General features: G+C 52.1%; 1 protein-coding gene across 1 annotated transcript; it reads left to right on the top strand.

The window, feature by feature from the left end:
* The first annotated feature begins 2,165 nt into the window (after nucleotides 1-2,165).
* On the top strand, nucleotides 2,166-19,953 carry TTL (tubulin tyrosine ligase). The gene is made up of 7 exons (XM_075749518.1): nucleotides 2,166-2,525; nucleotides 6,949-7,027; nucleotides 8,739-8,971; nucleotides 12,062-12,197; nucleotides 12,293-12,562; nucleotides 13,534-13,677; nucleotides 16,024-19,953. The coding sequence occupies exons 1-7, from the start codon at nucleotides 2,369-2,371 to the stop codon at nucleotides 16,139-16,141; spliced, it is 1,137 nt and encodes a 378-aa protein (XP_075605633.1). The 5' UTR covers nucleotides 2,166-2,368; the 3' UTR covers nucleotides 16,142-19,953.
* The last annotated feature ends 90 nt before the right edge of the window (nucleotides 19,954-20,043 follow it).

Below are 20,043 nucleotides of genomic sequence, written 5' to 3' on the forward strand. Positions count from 1 at the left end.
TTTAATGTCCTGATTTCTTCCCCATCTCTTTAGTCTTGTCACAAGGACAACGGATGGGGGTCTCAAATTAATGGGCTTGAGGGCTGCCAGTTTCCATTCCCACTCTGCCCACACAGGAGCGTACCCACAGGCTTTTCCTCACAGACTAAAAATTACCATGTCTCACTTCTACATGGTGAGGTTAAGACAATATTGCTTTAAAACCCTTTTCTTTTTTTGTGGGGAGGTATTTTAAGCTCTGATTGCTCCTGTTTTGTCTTCAGGAAAAAACTTTTAGCTTCAAAAAGACTAACTTCAGTATCCCAAGTTTCATCCCAGTAACAGATAGAAAACCAAATAGTGCCCCATTTTAACAACTTCCACTTTGGCATTCTGTCAAAGTTGATAAAAAAATATTTATTTTCATTTATTTTTCATTTGAATGTTATCATCCATTTGGCCTATAGTTAAGTGTTCTGTATTTTCCTTAGACTATTAATAAAATTGGTGTTTTATTATACCAGCTTAGAAATACTCCATAATTCTTCCAAGGTGAAAAAGCAATTCATTAAAAACTTTTTGGAAAAGCATTTTATTAAAAACATTTTGAAAAATTTAGCAGGAGAAAATGACATAGCCAATTTTTAAATTAAATTTTTTCTGTGCATGAATCACACACCACCTTGTGCTGTCAAAGAAGAAAAGGCAGTAACATCAGAGTGCAGGTCATGACCGGTCTACCACACGTCTGAGTTTCCTTCAGCAAAATGTTCTTGGTTTGTTGGAAATACATTGTTATTTATAGCAACCAACTTGAGTATTCAATGCTGATATCATTTCTCATACAGCGTCTGTAGGAAAAACAGGACATTACACAACTCAAGAACTCAGTCTTCATTACTGATAGGTTTGTTAAGACAAATTTGATGGCATGGGGGGTTGGGGTGGATCTGATGTCCAGGTTCTGTATTTGAGATGTCTTTGGTCTGCTGCTAACTTGCTTACGAAGAGGACAGAAGTGACGGTCACAAACAAAAAGACCTTTTCACAAACAGAAAAACCAAACTAGGTAACAATGCATGAGAAGAATGTATCTTTAGGAAAACTAAAAGACACCAAGAAGAACATAGTTTGAAGAGGTGAATAGGTTCAGAAGAGGAGAAGGCCTGTTGGCTCCCCAGTCCCTGTGTCGCGTAGCTGGAGGCACTGCATCGCCCCCGGACAAGGACAACCCAGGTCCGAGGGGGCAGAGCGGAGGAGGCAACCGGGCCCTTTCCTCCCTTGCAGCCCTTCAGCACCGCTTTACCGCTCTGGTTTATCAACATCCTCCTTGAACTGGACGCAGGACCTAGACGCAGTCTGGCGAGCTCCGAGCTGGGGGAACAGCCCCTGCCACCTCCCCCGGCCGCGCCCATTCGCAGGACCCTCTCCCCGCTGCGAGGGCTCGGGGCTGTGCCCGCCGGGCCCCCAGGGCCTTCCTGGCAGGGCCCCTCCAGCTCCAGCCTCCGCCACTGCTGACTTCCCCCTTCACCCTGCATTTCAGGGCGTTCCTGTCGTCTCCAGCCTGCCTGGGTCCCGCCGCATGGCTGCCTGCCCTCGGCACGCTGCCCGACCGCCCCAGGCCTCAGGGGCCCGTGCCTGCGCGGGTGTGCAAGGCCAGGGCCTGGCCAGGCCAGAGCGGGCGTCGGCCCGGGCCCGTGCCTCCGCTGGCGACCCCAAGGCCGGAGTCCCGCCAGCACCGCAAGGCTGCGGGGCCCACAACGACACCGACCCCCGCCCGTGCCCGCGGCCGGTGCCAGCAGCGGGAGCGGGGCTGCAGCCTCGGGGCGTGTGCGCAGGGGCACCGGCACCCAGCGGCTGCTGCCGGGGGGGGGGGGGGGGGGGGGGGGGGGCTGTGCGGGCGGCGCACCCCCACGGGGGGGGCAGCGAGGGGAGCGGGGTGGGCGGCGGCGCCGCTTGTGCAGAGCCTGTACGGGACCGCGCGGCCCGTCCTGCCCGCCTGACCGCAACCAGTGGCCGGAGGCAGAGCGGGGAGCAGCGGGGACGGGGCGGGGCGGGGCGGGGCAGCCGCTCCCCGCCGGCCGCGGCCTCGCCTGGAGACGTGGGAAGGCGCAGTAACCCCGCCCGCCTGGCAGCCCCATGATGTCACTGCCTTGCGAGCACGGGGGGGAGGAGGGCGGTTCTGCTTCCGGGTCAGCCCCCCCCCCCCCCCCCCGGCCCGGGCAGGCTCGGCGGGCGGTGCGCGGGGGCGGCGGCCCCGGCCATGAGGAGCCGGGCCGGACGCCGGTGGCCGCGCAGGGCCCTGCCTGGGCTGCGGCGGGGCCCCATGGGCCTGGGGTAACCCTCGGGCCGCCGGGGGTAGGGTGGCGCGTCCCCCCTCCCCGCCGCCATGTACACCTTCGTGGTGCGGGACGAGGGCAGCAGCGTGTACGCCGAGGTGAGCCGGCTGCTGCTGGCCAGCGGGCAGTGGCGGCGCCTCCGGAGGGACAACCCCCGCTTCAACCTGATGCTGGGCGAGAGGAACCGGCTCCCCTTCGGCAGGCTGGGTAAGGGTCTCCCCCCACCGGCAGCAGGGCCGGACGCCGCCCACCCCCGTACACCTCCCGGGTCCCGGGCCGCGGCTGTGCCCTTCCCGCCTCGGTGAGCCTACCGCGCCCCCCGCCGCAGGGTGGGGTCCCCGCGGCTCGTCGCAGCCTCCCGTCACCCCTGCGGACACGGGGGCTGCGGCAGGGCGTGCCCGTCAGAGTCCCCGGCGGTTTGGGGAGGGAGGGACGGGACACCTGCCGCCGGCAGCCACAGCTGACCGTGTGCTGGGCTCCCTGCCGCAGGCACCCGGCGGCCGCCCCGGCCTGCCTCGCCCGGAACAAAGGGTGGGGGCCGGGGGGCTCCGTGCAGCTGCTTCCCTGCCCCCGGCAGGGCTCTCTGCAGAAACCGGCCTGGCGACAGGCTGTCCCTGCCGGGGCTGCTGCCGCCAGCCAGGGCTCAAAGGACCCCCCTCCCAAGCTCCCAGAGGGTGGTTTCACTGGTGCACCCCCTCCCCCAAAACACCTAGCCTGGGGACTCCCCTCTTACTGTCACAGACCCTCAGGGTCCCAGCAGCCCCCACCTCCCGGCATGCCTGCCTTGTCCTGCAGCAACGTTTTCACCATTGCAGGGGCCTTCAGTCACTCAGCGTGGGTTTGTGGGGAACGTGGCGGTGCCGGTGGCTTCCCCTGCCCGGTGCAGGGCGGGGACGTTGTGGTGCTGAGCTTATGTGTTATGGGGGTGTCTCTGCAGTTTGGGACAGTTGGGGGAGCAGGTCTGAGCCAGGCACGCCCAAGCACTCGCTCCAGAGCCCATGCTGGTGGGGATGTGCCTCTGCAGGGGCTTGGTGGGAGCGACAGCACGTCTGCTCCCTGCTTGGAGCAGGGTGAGGGTTATTCCAGAGGCTCTGTGTGTGTGTGCGTAGGGCCAGGCCACCCTCCCACCACCACCACTTTTTCTCTGCTGTCTGACTGCCTCTGTCACGCTGCCAGTGCGCAGGGCCCCAGGAGCTTCCCTGTGCAGGCTTGTCCCCTGCCTGGCATGCATCCTGCCTGTCCCGTGGCAGACAGGGCTGTCAGCACAGCCACCCCAGCCCTCCACCCCGCCGGATCGGGAAGACCCCAAGAGCAGGGAGGGAGAGTGCCATGCACGGCCTGCGAGTGGGGAGAGCCAAGCAGGTATTGGCAGCGTTGTGGGGCACGGCGAGGAGTAGAGATGCACCGTCATTGCCCACGGCTGAGGGTGAACTGACAGGAGCTGCAAGGCTGGTGGGTCTTTGTGCACAGTGCCAGCTGCTGTGCTGCTTCTGTCAGCAGGCCTGTCAGCAGGTTTGGGATGAGGACACTGCAAAGCCCAGCAGAGCAGTGTGTTTCACTCCTGTGGTCCCCCATGTCTGCGTCTGACGGTTGGCAGGACCCTCCTGGCCTCCCTCCCTGCCTGCCCTTGGCCCTGGTTTCTTCCTTCCTGGGGCAGTTGTGCAGCACTGCTTGTGGCTGCAGAAACGTCAGAGCAGGAGGAGCCCCTCACCCCAGCAGCTCTGGGGCAGGACAGCTTTTGCAGCCCCTTTCTCACAGTTGAGACCCAGCACTGACTGCTCTTTCAAATTTGCAAGTCACCAGCTCCAGCACCTCTTCCCTCGTCTCTACGTTCGTGTTTGAGTGGAAAGTTTCCATCACATGGCGATGCCATCTGGTCACCTCCCAGCCTTGGGGTGCCTGCAGCAGGCAGGGAAGCACTGAGAGAGGCTTAAGCAGTGAGGATGCTCATGCGTGCTGTAGCCAGGCACAGCAAGCAGACCTGGGCTTTAATGTGGCCAGCAGGCAGGGCCTGTGAGCATCGGGCTTCGTTGCAGAACGAGCGTGGCTCCTTGATGTGAGTGGGCCTGCACAGCACGTTCAGCCATGGTGGGCGTGTGACCACCTCTTACTAACCCCTTCCATCCTCAAAAAGGGCCCTGGGGTGATGGAGGGGCTTCAGTGAGCCCTTCAGCATGTGTTGCCATGGGATGCCCGAAAATTCAAACCATTTCTCACAGCCAAGACACATCTATGACCTGTGGAGAGGGACTGTGCTTTGGCACTGGCTTCTTTAATCCATCCTCCTGTAGCAGGAGCTGGTTGCCTGAAATCAGTAGATTCAGACCAAAAATAACATGGTTATTTTGGTACATCTTCCAAAAAGCTGTATCTTCTCTGGTATGTCTTCCTAAAGCTCTCCTCCTGAGCAACTGTTGCATCAAAACTGGCTTATTTTGGTTTTCCTAAAGGCTCCACTCAGTGGAAGCAGATGTTAATTCAGGGAACCATAGAGATTTGTGTTACTTGAGATAGATCATTTGATGTGGGAGAGGGGTAGAAGTGGGGACTCCCAGCATGTACCACTGCTCCTGTCCAGCTGCAGGGACTTCTGTTGCTCTCACCGATACCCCAGTTCTTGGGGGATCATTCCCTTAAGCTGTAAGTGTCTGTGTCTAATGGAAAAGCAGTTTGTGCTAAGGGAAGGGAAAAGAGGAAGAGGCTGCAGAGGCCTCATGGAGCAGAGGATGCTGGACCACGCCCTGCTGACCGTGGGAGGATCGCCAGTTTGCTCCGTGCCCTGGCAGCTTTTTAACACCGCTAAATGCATGGTGCAGACCTCACGTGCTTGAGAACCCATTCCCCTTCCCGCCTTGTGGTCCCTCCTTGCTGACCGCCAGACTCCACATCACAGCCCGCTGTTCCATGGAGATGCTCAGGAAACCAATGAGGATGTGCCTCCCAGCAGGTCAGAGTAATCCAACAGCTGTGGTTTCAAAGCAGGTTTCAGCCGCTTTGGTCCTTCTCCTTTCACCAGCCTCATTCCTCTGTCACTGGTGACAGGGTGGACTGACCACTGTGGGGCAGAGCCCACCCAGAGTGGTGGGATCTTCCTTCTGGAGCTTGATTCCTCCACAAATCAAGCAAAATCAATAAACTGGAAACAGAAGGAAATTTGACATTTTTAACTAATTTCTTTTAGTCAATTAGTGCCTGGCAGTGCTGGCTACGCATTAAAGTGCCTGAAGTTACAGATCTTTTCTGGAAGATGATTTTCAGCTATCTTGTATTTAAAGATTTGTGAATAAAGTAGTGACCCAGGTCAGGGCCATGACTTTGGAGTTGAAATAGATATTTACTCTCTGTGATCTCACAGAGAGTGAATATCTCACCTGGCCTTTAAGGTACTGTTTGCTCCAGGCCTTTTTCCCCAGACAGAAACCAAGGAGGATAACTAAAATTCTGAATCCTTTTTCAGGGTCTAAATCACTCCCTGAAGCTTTTTTTTTTTTTTTTTTTGAAAGAGAAGGTGAAGATGGAAGCAACTGCTGTGCTTGGGGGATCCCCCTGGTCCTAGGTCATTTCAAACCAGAGCAGTTTTCCATCGTGTCTTCCCTATCAGTGCTCTTGTCAGTTGTTGTTGCCAGTGCCCCAGGTATTATTGCCTCAGGTATCACTCACCTCTTGCGCATCCATGATCGGCCGCACTGGTGGTGCAGGAGAGACTGCTTGGTGTCACCCAGATTTGCGTTACCCTTTGGACAACTGCTGCCATCCTGTCCCCCCACAGAGAGCTTCCAGCTGAGCACAAGTGTTCCTGTAGCATGAGAAGGTGAAGGAAGGCAGGCTGTGGTGTGAAGTCCAGTAGTGGTAAGGAGGTACCCATCTATTTGACACTCTTTTTGGCACTTGGGAGGCCACAGCTGGATACTGGGACCTGTTTGGGGCTTTCCAGTACAAGAAAGGCATAGGCCCCTGCTGGAGTCACTCCAGGGTGTCATCAGGATAGTTAGGGGGACGCAGGATGGCAGTCATGCGTCGGGACAAGGACTTGTAGAAGCAGTAGGATCTTCATCCTTAGAGCTACTCAGACTTTGACCGAACAAGAGGTTGGAGCAGAGACCCCCAGCGATCCGAGAGGGCTTGCTGCACGCTGCTAGAGGGAAGCAAGACTCCAAATCTCTTAACGTTTTCCCGTGTGATACCACGTCCGACAGGGAATCCCACTGTATGTGGCAAAGAAACAAGGCCCTTTCCTGAGCTGTGATCTTTGTATCATGGTGCGCTTCCCTGCATCCTCCTGATGCGTTCGAGTAACTGAAATATTGGCTTTTAAAATCTGCCGCCAGCAAGTGGAGAACATTTTTGGGTGGTGCTGCCAGTTCCTGGTGTGAATTAGGAAATTATTATTTTCCTTTGGAAAATGGAAGTGTCAGATTCAAAACAGACTTGGGTGAATGCATGGGTTTTCATAACTAAAAGAGAGAAACCAACCATAGGAGCCAGTACCAGCCTAAAGCCTGTTTCTGTGATGCAGGGCAAGGAAATGGCCTCCTTTCTCTTCTCTACTGCACAGGTGCTTTGCACCAAGCAGATGTTTTTCCTTCATTAATCGAGAAGTCTGTCTGACCTCTTTGTTTCCCCTTTTTAGGCCATGAACCTGGACTTGTGCAGCTGGTGAATTACTACAGGGGAGCAGACAAGCTGTGCCGCAAAGCGTCTCTGGTGAAGTAAGAAATTCACTGAAATGTTACGTGGGATTGGCAGAAATTTTTCTTCTAACCGTGTTGGAGTGTTGAATCTGTTCAGAAGGTGTTTCCCAGAACAGCTGCCCTGGGAGTGTCCTAGCTTGTGCTGTCTTCAGACTCCTATGCTGGTCTCTGGAGCTATCTGTGTGCACAAAGACCTCTTTGTAACTGCAGGGGAAATGCTGTTTCCACTGAATTGCATCTACTTGAAACCATAGAGTGTATTGAATCAGATTAGAGCCAAATCAAAAGGGAAAAAAAAACCCAACAAACATATCTGGTCTTTTTCCTTGTAGACATTTAATTAAAACCTACTCCTTTTATTCTCTGTTTCATACAGAGATGAGACACTAATATGCCTTTAACTAATCAGATTTGTTGGTCAAACAAATGCTTGGAGACATCTCCAGGAAGAGCTCTGGGAGTTATTTCTGCATGACCAGCCATGCTAGGGTCTCCTGAGGAAATGCGGATGAGCTTTCATTGTAGATAACCCTCGTCCCTGTGCAAACTCTGCGGCCATTTGGGCATCTTCGTGTCAGAGCTCTTGGTCTCCTTCAAGCATTAGATTCCACGTTAGTGCCTGTGCTGCCTCTCGCTGATGCAGTCCTGCAGACTCTGTGTGCTGATCCAAGGAGGCCTCTCCTTCCCCTTGCTTGCTTTACAGCAGTGATGGTGTTTTGTCAGGAACTAGCAGAGTAGTTTTTAAACAAGTGCTCATGGCGCTCCCCAGCTGGCTTTCTCTGTGGCCCATGGTCTAGAGGTGGTGCTGACACCTGTCTGTGTCTCCTGAAGCTTCACTGACCTTTCTAACTGTGGGGTCAACTGTGCATCTAGCTGCTTGTGGACCCAGGGCACCGCAAAGGACGTTCCTCAGGGCTCCCTGGGTATCGCTGACTGACGCCTCAACAGAGAGGCACAAATGCACAGAGAGGGTCAGCAAGTCATGAGCTCTTGGCCATGAGCAAAGCACAGAGCGAGTGTTCAGATAGGCAGGCAGCTCCCTTGACTCTGAAAGAAAACAGTCCTGGTCACTGCTAACAGGAGTTTGCAGGTATCTCTAGATGTTACTGGTAGGAGGGATGTGCCAAAGAGATTGCAGACTGTGTGGTGCAAGGGGACCCTAGGCACCTTGGGACATGAAACATGCAGCTGTGTCCTTGCTTTCAGTGGGTTCCCAGTGGTCTTTGCCCGCAACTGGGACACCCAATCAGATCTCTGTGGTGATGAGATCAAGAACAAAGCACCAGCACAGAGAGCATCACTACTCTGGCTTCCCTTTTGCCTGTCGTGATCATAGCACCCTTCCTGCCCCATTCCGTGTTAGCAAAGGCACCTCTTCAGTTTCCTTGCGCAGAGATGATGCGAGGAATGCACTGCAAGCTCTAGTTATGTGGAAAATCTCTACTGATTGTTTCACGGTATCCATAGTATCTACAAAATGTTTAATAAAAGCGTGCAGGTCTGGTTCAAAGAGCAGTGCTTGGCTGCAAGTTGGGGTTGCCATGATATCTTTTGGAAAACTCTAATTTCAAGGGTCTAAGGAAAACATAACAATTTAGCACAGACTATCTGTTAGCTGCTGTTCATCACCAAGTGAAAGAGCCCAGTTAATGATGATTTTTACTTATTAAATTTTGTCCATGTAGGTGGGGGCACTCTGGAGGTTAACAGCCTGTCTCTCTTCACCCAGGCTAATCAAGACAAGCCCTGAACTATCGGAGTCCTGCACATGGTTCCCCGAGTCGTATGTGATTTACCCAACAAACTTGAAGACCCCTGTGGCTCCAGCACAGAATGGAATTCGCCATCTCATAAACAACACACGGACAGATGAGCGGGAAGTCTTCTTGGCAGCTTACAACAGGCGGCGGGAAGGCAAAGAAGGCAATGTGTGGATCGCCAAGTCCTCAGCTGGTGCCAAAGGTTCATTCCCCAGCAAAATGATCCACCTTCTCGTTTTTCCTTACTCTTTCCTTGATCAGTGGAGTCCCAGGGTTTGGCTGAGCCTGACTCATATCTAGCCTGTCTATGCAGGGTTTCACCTACCAACTCCATGCCAATCAAGCCAGCACAGGCTCTCCTGTGTCTGCTTGGTGGCATGGGGCTCCTGACAGGCACTGTAGCATGCACATGCTACCTAGGACGTGGATGGCAGTGAAAGGACCTCCACTTTTCTACACATGCGCCTCAAAATACAGGAAAGCTTGCTGCAGGGAGAAGACAGCAGGGACCAGCAGGCAAGGGGAATGTGGAGAGCAGGAGATAACAGGGAGCAGAACAGAATATGGGGAGGAGAGCAGCTTTCAAGGGCCAGAAGCCTGGCTCTCTATCCTGCAGCTAAGCCTGGTTTCACCTGGGCAGAAATAGCGCTGCTTGTCTTTAAGCCGAACCCAGACGCCTGGTGCCAGTGGCCTCCCCGTGATCACACTGGGAGCCTGGCTGAGCAGCCACAAGCTCAGTGCATCGAAATTACACCCAAGCCTCAGGGGATGGTACCAGAGCACAGACAAGCAGTGCAATGTCTCTGTGTCCCTGTAATTTGAATAAGGCAGGAGATACCTAAGTGATAACGTGTCCTTCCTTGTTCCAGGGTTGTTGCATCGCTCACTCTACAGAAATAGTGAGCTATTAGATGAGATAGATAGCTGGACATAGCTATAGATGTAATGCTGTGGTAACTACATGTCGTCTGTCAGTTACAGCAGTGTCACGGACATGTTATCAGAATGGCTTTGCGAAAGCTTAACTTGCCATGTGTGCAGGCCCAGGCAGCAGAGCCCAGCGTGAGGAGGGGCCTGGCCTTTTCAAAGGGAACAAGCCCACATGTATTACTCATATTTGCAGAGCCACTTTTGATGCAGTCTTACAAAAATCACCCAAGAATGCAAAAGCCAGAGGTGGCTGCAGGGAAGCTGCATGATAAAACTGTCCTTCATGCTGGCTTCCTTCACTGCTCTGCTTTCTTGGCTGTGTTGCCAAGAAGCATCAGAAGAGTATGCTTATTTTCATCAGAGAGGAAGGGGAGATGAATCCCTTCGTTATGCCAGGGAGGGAATGTGTTTCTGTGTAGTGTAACTGGCAAAGAATCAATCCGGGCGATTGAAAAGGCCATTGCTGTGGTTTGCTGCAGGGTGGGGAGGTTTAAACTCTCCACGTGCTTTATTCAAGTGTGATCCCATCTTTTCGGCATTAAAGCAGAGTAACCTTTCGTGTTCATCAGCGTGCTGCAGAACTCAAGCTGGGAATTAAAGTGGAAAGCAGAGCCTCATGTTAATCTTCTAGAGGGAAGTTTAAAATGTCTGGGGATTACTTCTGGTGAAAAAGCAAGCTTGTCGACATTAATTGCCAAGGCACATCCAGCTCAGTCACAGCACCTTACTCGGGACAGGTCTAGTGGAAGCTTGGTTGGTCCATCAGTAAAAGGAAAATTAAAGCTTTAGGATACTCTGACTTAAAAGTTGAGAGATTTCTCAACTGTGGCTAGAGGTTGTGATGTCTTCCTTGAGAAGGGACAGCTGCCCCACATAAGCTGCTTTGCTGCCTCACTGGGTTGCTGACTAGGTGCGCAGTTAAGCTAACCCTCCCCCCTTGATTCACCGTCTGTGCAGTGCAGAACGGGTGCCTGCCGATCTTCCCGCCACAGCAGCTTTGCTGGCGTACAAAGATGATGTTTCCCTCCTTCCCCCAGTGCGCAGCCTGTGGTCGTACCAATGCAAGCTTCTGCCCGGCTCTGCTGTGATCAGGGGTCTAAAAATCTTGCCCCCTGCATAAAACAAGGGTGAGAAAAATAGTTTGATGAAAGGATTTCCTTTTGGTAGAGGACACTAGGACGGGTAGGGGTCAGTAGGGCCGGGAATGCAAAGCACGGAGCAGTGAAAGTACCCGCAGGGCTGTGTCGACAGCGACCTTCAGAAGTCACAGCTAGGAGCATTTTCCATGGGATGATCCTGTCAAACCCCGCCTGTGCTCCAAACTGGTGTTCTCTCCTGATGCCCCTTGAAGAGCGTTTGTTTCTTTTTCACTTGCTATTTCCTCCAAAGCACTCAGCACAAAATTAAGACTTAAGTTGTCAGCTTTAGTCCAAAAAGTTAACTAAATGCCTGAAGACTGGAAATAGTGCCAGGGAAGCGTTAGATAATTTTACCTGAGCTGGTTTATCCCTCATGTGGCACTGTGCCATCCCTTTATCAAATCCCAGAGGGGATGTGTTCTCTCTTCATTGCTCTGCAACAGTGGTTTCCTATCTGGACTCTTGCAAGAAATGAACAGTGACAGCTTCAGCCAAAATGTGGCAGTATTTAAACAGCACATCTAACCTTTTTAATGAAGAGCTTCCACAGCAGGGGAAAACACTGAGTACATGGATGAACATTTTGAAATAGGTCTTTTCCTAATTCAGCAATGACTTTAACAGTAACTTAAATGAACTCAGCAAGCAAGGCAGCACTGTGTGCGTGTGCGACTGCCTCTGGCTGCCAGAGAAGCCAGGCAGGGAGAGAAAGTCTGAGTCTAGGATAAACCACAAACATCCCTCCCCAAAGAAAATTAAAAGAAAAAAAGGAAAATCTCATAAATTAACTGCCAAAGGCCCTGTTCTTCAAACTGCTGAAAAACAGGGGAAAATGAAAAAAAAATTCCACAAGTGCTGAATATATGCACCAGCATTCCCCACACCTGTGCCAAGCCCAGCTGAAAAAAAAAAATACTGGAAAAGGAAAGAAACCCCCCCCCCCAACCAAGCAGCTGCTTCGCTGCTTGCTAAAGTCCCTGTCTGCTGCGCATCCACTCGCACCTACCCCCCCAGCAGGCCATGCCATCTCGGCAGGGAGATCTCGCCGCAGATTCTCTGCCTGACACTGAGGAAACATGACATCACTTGGGCACCAACCAGCCCCTGGGCCATGGGTTCTTGCATGTCTCATGGCTTTTTGGCCAAATGATCCATGGTCCACTTGGGCCCTGGAAAAGCTCCAGGGTCCTCTGCCTAATTTTATCTTTGTCTTTCTGTGCCAGGGGAAGGGATCATGATTTCTTCAGAGGCTGCAGAGCTCCTGGACTTCATCGATGAGCAGGGACAAGTGCATGTGATTCAGAAATACCTGGAGAAGCCTCTGCTTTTAGAGCCAGGGCATCGCAAGTTTGACATCAGGTAACCTTTTCTGCTTTTGTACTAGTACTGGTTCTCATTTTCATGCTGTTTCTTTTTAAGTCACTGAGACTAGAGTTTGTTCTCTCGCCCCCCAGGAGCTGGGTTCTCGTGGATCATCAATATAATATCTACCTCTACAGAGAGGGTGTCCTGCGGACCTCTTCCGAACCATATAACAGTGCTAATTTCCAGGACAAAACCTGCCACTTGACCAATCACTGCATTCAGAAGGAATATTCCAAAAACTACGGGCGGTATGAGGAAGGGAACGAAATGTTCTTCGAGGAGTTCAACCAGTATTTGATGGATGCCCTGAACACAACGCTTGAGAACAGCATCTTACTGCAAATCAAACACATAATAAGGTATCTGGCTGCCTGTTGCATGGGGGAGCATAACTCTTCAGTGACAGGGAACGTGTATGGACACAGCTGGGGAAGTAGACAGACTGACAAGGGAATGCTTTCAATTGCATAAATTTAAGATAAAGCCATAAACACCTCAATGTCTTTGCTCAATGAAAAGAGACCTCCCTAGGTGCTGTTCTCTCAAAGGTACGTGTCAAGGTGGCTGCATTTTGCCAGCTGTGGCTGCAGAAGGATGGAGTGAGGTCACTTGGTAAGGGAAGAGGGTAGGTCGGAATACAGGATTGGGAGAGGTTGAGGTTAAAATTAAGGTTTGAGGTGTCAGAGGGGAAGTGAATCCGAACTCAAGTCTGTAGGATCTCACTGCTTCTCCTACAATCAGCAGCACATCTCATTGGCATAGGTCATCTTACTTGGTCCACACAGAGCCGGCTACCTTCTGGGCACAGAAAGTGCCTGGAGAAAGAGCTCCGAGATCAGGGTGCCACAGAGGATCCAGGTCTTGACAAAGTGATCCTTCATGACGGAATTTACTTTGCAAGTACTCCATTGGTGTTAGGCGAGAAAGACATGACACGATCTTTGAGAGACTCAGAGGCAAATGAGCTCTCGATGGCAGTTCCTTGGGGACCCGATGCAGCCTGCTGTGGCTCTGCCTTCTGCTCCTGGCTCTGATCGCACATCATGTGTTTCAGCATGCCTAAGCCAGTCGTGAGGGTTGATGCTGCTCTCCAGCTCTTTGGGAGTGAAGTCAGGGATGTCCCTGGATGTGTTCTGATGGTTGCATGATCTCATTCGCAGAGACCTGGTTACTGTGACATGTGTTGGGTAGAGCTTGTAATTCAAGGCAGTGCCAGGGCAGCAGGGGACCCCTCCACTTAACTGTGCTATGCACATGCCCTCAGAAGCTGCAGTGCGACAGATGTGTCTGCAGTGCTTTTAATCTTGGGTTGCTGGTTTTCCCTTCACAGAAGCTGCCTTATGTGTATAGAGCCTGCAATCAGCACGAAGCATCTGCACTACCAGAGCTTCCAGCTCTTCGGCTTTGACTTCATGGTGGATGAGGAGCTGAAGGTCTGGCTGATAGAAGTCAACGGGGCCCCGGCGTGTGCCCAGTGAGTAATCGGTTTCTGTAATACCCTTGCAACGCCACCATTCGCACGCCTCACCCAAAACATGCCTATGTCCCAGCACCAAGTGCAAAAAGGGGAAAGAAAGGGAATGGCAGGGGGATTTTCCAGGCTAACCCATGCAAGTGCCAGTTGATTTAAGTTCGTTGCTCCTGTCTCTGTGTTTGGTATCCCCCAGCTTCTTTCCCATGTGAGATGGGGCACTAACATCAGTTTTTGGATATAACTTGGGTCGTTTTTATTGACACTGTTGGGTTGAAGTTATGTTGCAGAATCAACGCTTTGGGGGTCAGGTCGTTTCTCAGTCTCTCCTGTGGAGACACTGGTGGCTGGTCTTCACCTGAACACATGATAAATAAGTAGCATTAAGGGCAGCAGCTGGAACTGAGTGACAGAATTTGCAGGCAGCAGGATCTCAGAGCACACTGTGGATGCTGCAGACATTGGATCAAAGGCTCCACCAGCCACAGGGAGGCTGGGACAGACAAACAGCCGTGCCCATGAGCATCTCTGCATCGGCACAGCGGGAGGTGCTGTATTATGTGATTGGCGCAGCCACGGCAGACAAGAAATCTTTGCTAAATGGGCATCTGTATCATATACAAGCCCAGCAAAACAGCACGCTGTACATCACTACATTAGACTTTGATTAGATTAGATGTAGATTAAATTAGATGTAGATTAAATTAGATTAGATAATCACTAACAGTAGACAAAAAATACAGGTCAAGCCTACCAGACAGCCTGTTCAGCAGCCTTTTCAGGGCTTGGGGAGCTTTCTGTGTCCAGAAAAAAAACAACAAAACAGTCATCTACACAGACCTGCGCTGTTCACCACATGTACCACAATGCAATAATGCCTTGCGCCTCCTTGCGTTGCTGTATGGGTAGAATTTGGCTGTTGCTGGGTGGATTTGGGATGCAGCAATGCCCTGTTTGCTTTGTGCCTCTATGGGCACCTGAAAGCCATTGAAAGCAGCTGAGGTAGGCTTTGGCTATTTGTGGCTTCTCCTCTTCAGGGTTATTCTAGCTTACAGCACCCATATCACACAGATCCCATTTAAGAGACAAAAAATTGCTGCTGAAAGCAGTAGCATTCCCAGGAGCTGAAAACGCATCTTACTGTCATGTAGTCCCAAAGGCACAGAGTGAGAGACATTGTTAATCCTGGTAAAGACAGCTTTGGTACTAAAAATGCCCCAGATGTCAGCATGTTCGGGGAGGTTGCGCGTGTATTTCCTTCAGCAGAAAGCGAAGCTATTGTTAACCCATTTCTCAAAGACCTTGTCTCTCTTCTCCCTAACGCTGCTCTGTGTGAGCTGTGCCATGGTGAAACACATCCCACGCTTCCAGAGGGTCCTGGCGAAGTCTCTGTGCCTGGTCATGAGCTGATGTGCACAGCTGCACCCCAGTGCAGCGTTTCATCACACTGTGAATGCATCGGGGCAGTCCCTGTGGGGCGCATCCCCACACAAATGGGGTCTGGTGTGATAATCACGCTCCCTGAGCGGGAAGGCCGGTACAGGGGGTGTTCGGCTGTTGCCTGCTCCCATGCTCCTTGCAGTGACTCAAGTCTGGGCCTGAGGCTGTCAGACTCTGCTCAGGAGCCTGTTCTGACAGTAAACTTAGATAATGGCTCTTGTGGTCCCATCTGCCAGAGAGCAATATTGGGAATCGGAGCGCCTCTCCTATGAAGACAGGCTGAGAGAGTTGGGGTTGTTCAGCCTGCAGAAAGAAGGCTCCAGGGAGACCTTGTAGCAGCCTTCCAGTACCTGAAGGGGCCTACAGGAAAGATGGTGAGGGACTGTTCATCAGGAAGTGTAGTGACAGGACAAGGGGTAATGGGTTTAAGCTGAAGGAGGGTCGATTTAGATTAGATGTTAGGGAGAAATTCTTTACTGTGAGGGTGGTGAGGCACTGGAACAGGTTGTCCAGAGAAGTTGTGGAGGCCCCATCCCTGGAAGTGTTCAAGGCCAGGTTGGATGGGGCTTTGGGCAACGTGGTCTAGTGGAGGGTGTCCCTGCCCATGGCAGGGGGGTTGGAACTAGATGATCTTTGAGGTCCCTTCCAACCCAAACCATTCTGTGATTCTATGGTTTTGTGATTCTGTGAGTGGGAGCACTGTTGAAAAAGACAGCGGTTGCTTGGGTAGACAGGGAGGAGATGGAAGAGATGCTACCCTCCTCCCATTTGCCACCCTGGAGCTACCTGTAGTGGGAGCAGGATCTTGTAGATCCTGATGGGAAAATGCATGTCTATGTAAAAATCGGTCAGGGGCCTGCTGCTTTGTCTTGCCTGGGCATCTGATTCTCGCTCTCTCTCGTCTCTTAGGAAGCTGTATGCAGAGCTCTGCCAAGGAATTGTGGATGTAGCCATCTCTAGTGTTTTCCCCCTCAACGACACTGGGCAGAAGACGAACCAGTCATCATCAATCTTTATCAAGCTGTGACGGCGACAGAAATGCCTCTGCTGTGCACAGGGAAGGAGTGCACCCATCGGGTCAGCACAGTTCGATGGCTTATCTCAGTATCATGCCAAAAAGTGATAGAGACAGGCTGCTGCTTTTCTGGGAAATCATGGGAGAAAACAACAAAACAGGCATCTACACAGAGCTGCGATGAGCCAGAGCTGCTCACATAACTCTGCCTGCATTCACCAAAATCCACTTTAGAAACAGCTCGTGTGACTTTGATACCTGAAACAAATCTCTCTGGGAGAACAACAGAATAACCTTAAAATGAAACCCCAACAGGGATACTATAGTACTGTATTAGCTCCTCCTTTTCTATAGAGATAACATTGGGTTTTTTAAGGGAATTGAATGAAGAGAATGATGATCTTCTGGGACGTCATGGCTGGGAAGTTCTCCTCCCACTGTGTTTCTTCTTTCCTCACCTACTGTGTCATTAGTGCCTTAGCTCAGCTCCAAATAGGTGACTCCTTTCCTTTGTTCCTGCTCTGTTACGCAGAAAGGAGCAAGCTCTCTTGCATCGCAGGATGCTGGAAACCAGGAACAACAAGAATTCAGTTTCCTTCGGTCATTTTCCAAGCTGGTTGGCCGAACACCCAGGCAACAGCTGGCAAAAGGGTGCTGAACTGTAGGTGGTGAATTAACCCAAGAAAGGAAGGCAATTTTGTTTATTTATAGCTATCCCTTTTCCTAATGAGATTTGAATTGGTGTCCATCCCACTCTGATGCAGTTGGATTCTGTTTAAAAGAGGTAGAGAGACCCCCTTGGGGCTCTCCAGCAGGCTGTATGATTTCTAACATCACTTTTGTGCTAAGAGGGTTTCAGATAGCAGAAACCCGATCTCCTCAGTTTCTTCTGAGATGCTGCAGTGAATTTAGGCTCTTCTCTCAGCTTTCACCTTCTTCATGCCTTTGTGGCGTGAATCTGAAACCGTTCAACCCAAATAATTTTTACCCTGTTTGATCCAGCCAATTTTATTCTCCTCCATTTGACAAATACTGCAGTTTTCTGCCCTGTACACAATCCACAGCTCGGTCTCAGCTGGGGGGGGGGGGGGGGTGGAAAGTGGATGAGGTTTTGTAGACCAGGAGAGAGATTCCTCGTGTGTAGGTTTGCCACACAGCTGGGAAGGCAGGTGTTTGGTGGGGAGGGGAGATTAAATTCCTTAAGGTCCCCGAATTTCAGAGCTAACATCTACTTTGAGTATAACCTAAATCCCTGGTGTGTTGCCCGCCCTGGGAAGTGTTTCTGTGTTGTCAGTGTGAGCCTAGCACATCCCTCCTAAGCTAGAGCTCTTTGCAGAGCGCAGCAGCACTTGTGACAGCAGCGGGCTTTGTGGGGGGTGTTCGGGGCTGTGTTCTGCTGCCTCTGGCATGGAGAGATGTTGGCACCAAGACAAACTGGTTCCTGTTACTCAAAACAAACAAGCAAGAAGAGGTTGTGGAGGTTACAAGCCTGTGGCTACCTGTGTGTAATGGGAAGTGAGTCAAGCAGTGGGATTTCTGCCTCCCTCAGAAGATCCTGGCACTTTGGCATATTCATCTCTGCTCGTGCTCGAGATTTCAGAGGTCCTCGCACCAGCAGACGATCCCGGCACCTTTCTGTAGGCAGGACCACAGTGCCCGGGCCTCCTTAGAGTGATGCGTTTTGATCATGCTGCCACAGGATGGACGTTCATTGCAATGTGCTATGAGTCTGCAAGCGGCACCATTTCACGTGGGGCCACTCGGATCCAGTGCTTGACAGAACCCCGTGGAAGTAGGGCAGAGAGGCACATCCCAAAGATTTGTGCGGGTACCTCTGAAGTTGTCAGCGCCCCAAAACGCGGCGTGGATCCACATCCTCAGGGTTGCGGTGGACGCAGGGTACGGTGGTGCACGCTGAGAAGTGACAGGGAGCACGAGCTGTGTGAAAATGGGGCTGTGGCTTTGTTCCCCTGCACTGCAAGTGCTGGTGGGTGGCTTTGCTTCCAGCGAGACCCTGCTTGGCAGGTCTGCTCTCTGTTTTTGGGCCTCGTGGGTTTTCAGGAGAGGGACAGCAAATGCATCGGTTTGTGAGACGGGAAGCTGGGTGACAAGCCGGGAGAGGGTATGGGGGAAGGACAGGTTGGGATTTTAACCTTACGATAGTGCATAGGGGTCAAAATTTTACTGCAGGCCAGGTAAAGCGCAGGTTGTAACGGTTGTTACTCAACTTGCAATGTTGACCACATCTGTATTGGTATTTTCACATGTTGGCTCATGTAAGCTTAGAAATTACACCTTTTTGCCCAGCAAAGGGAAATCTAACAGCAATCGCTTTGGTCCAGGATGCGCCTGAGGTGGCAGAGGAGATGTCAGGCTCTTGCAAGCTCTAGGGCAGACAAGAGCAGAGCATGAAGCGAGAAGAGAAAATTTTCCCCATTGTAACAAAATGAGAAATGCTTGTTTTCTGGGGTGCTAGACCCATCCTTCTTTTCCCCTCAAAAGGGAAATGAAAAACGAAATCGCTCCCTTACTGCACAGCAATGTGAGGTTCCTGTCGACGCAGTGGGATAAGGGCAAGGAGGCCGCAGGCAAAAGCAGCGGCCCCCCTGCAGCAGCAGGTCCTGCCAAGAGGACCACTGACCCAGGAGCCCTGCCTAACTCCTGCCTCTTACCCCTTTTTCACCCTAGATTGATTTGTCGCATGTCAGCAGCTGCTGTTTTTCCTGCTCAGCTGAAAGTGGGGCTTTGACTTCATGGTGGAGCCGTGACCGCGGGTGCTGCGGCTATTCGTACTCTGCCTTTTCAGCTGGGCTTTGGGGAGAGAGTGATGCAGGGAGCTGTGAGCATTGGCTTGTTTGCTGAATTTTTCCTAAATAAGCAGCAGCCTCTGGAGTGAAACAGCAGGTATGGCGTGTATTTACCGCCTGCTCCCACAGTGCTCCCCAAGGTAAAGCCCAGGACGTAGATGATGAAGGACAGAGACCTAAGGTCTTGCCCAAAATATTAGCTCCGAGGTGGAGTAGAGGACGCACGTGTGACTGAGGCCTGAGCATTGCAGCCGTGTGTGCACCTTGCAGGCGATGCTCACAAGCCCTTGTGAGACTTTCGTTCGCTTCTTTTTTTTTTTAGGAATGCACAACAATAAATGTTTTCTAGCTTATTTCAGCTAAAAGGTCAACAGAAAAAGTCATACTCTCTCCCAAGCTTTCACAAAGGATAGTGCTGTGTTTCCAGAAGGAACCAACCATATTGCAGAACGTCTCTACTCCTAGTTGTATCCCTCCATGAAGGATTCTAGGCCCAGGCGCTCGGGCTGTGTTCTCCAGCAGGGTCCGGTCCCGCTGGGCTCTGGGTTTCAGGTAACTCATGTACTTGTCTCATGCCAGTCCAGTCGTGATCACTGTGCGACAGCTACTGTGCAGCCCACGGAAAACATCGGAGAAGTCTAAGAAAGGCTCAAAGCCACTTCATCGAGGAGGCCCGGCTTCCTAGCCCTGCTGTGACCAGCGCCCCTCGGGACTGCTCGCATGTCCCTGCTCCCACCAGTTCTTCCTCTCCACCTGCAGCTCTCCCCCAGGAGAGCAGTGCTGAGTTGCACGTAGGTCTGTTAGCCGCGTCTCGTTGCTGGTGTCTGCTGCGGCAGCCCTCGGAAAACCCTGGCGTTGAGAGGGCAGTGGGGCATATCCAGCGCGGCCGGGCTTCGGTCGTGTCCCCGGCTGCTCTCACGTCAGCATGTGCGTGTGGGCCGGCAGGCACCTGAGCTCCCCATCTTTGGTGACTCCATCCATCTCCCCGAAACCATCATTAAAACATGCCAACCCCCAGCCGGTGGTGTTTCCTTGGGCAGTGGGGCCCCGGGGTGCCAGCGCTTCCAGGAAACTGTCCTGTGGGTGCCTGTGGTCAGTGCCCCCCCA

The sequence above is a fragment of the Balearica regulorum genome, chromosome 3, assembly GCF_011004875.1.
Source record: "Balearica regulorum gibbericeps isolate bBalReg1 chromosome 3, bBalReg1.pri, whole genome shotgun sequence".
NCBI lineage: Eukaryota > Metazoa > Chordata > Aves > Gruiformes > Gruidae > Balearica > Balearica regulorum.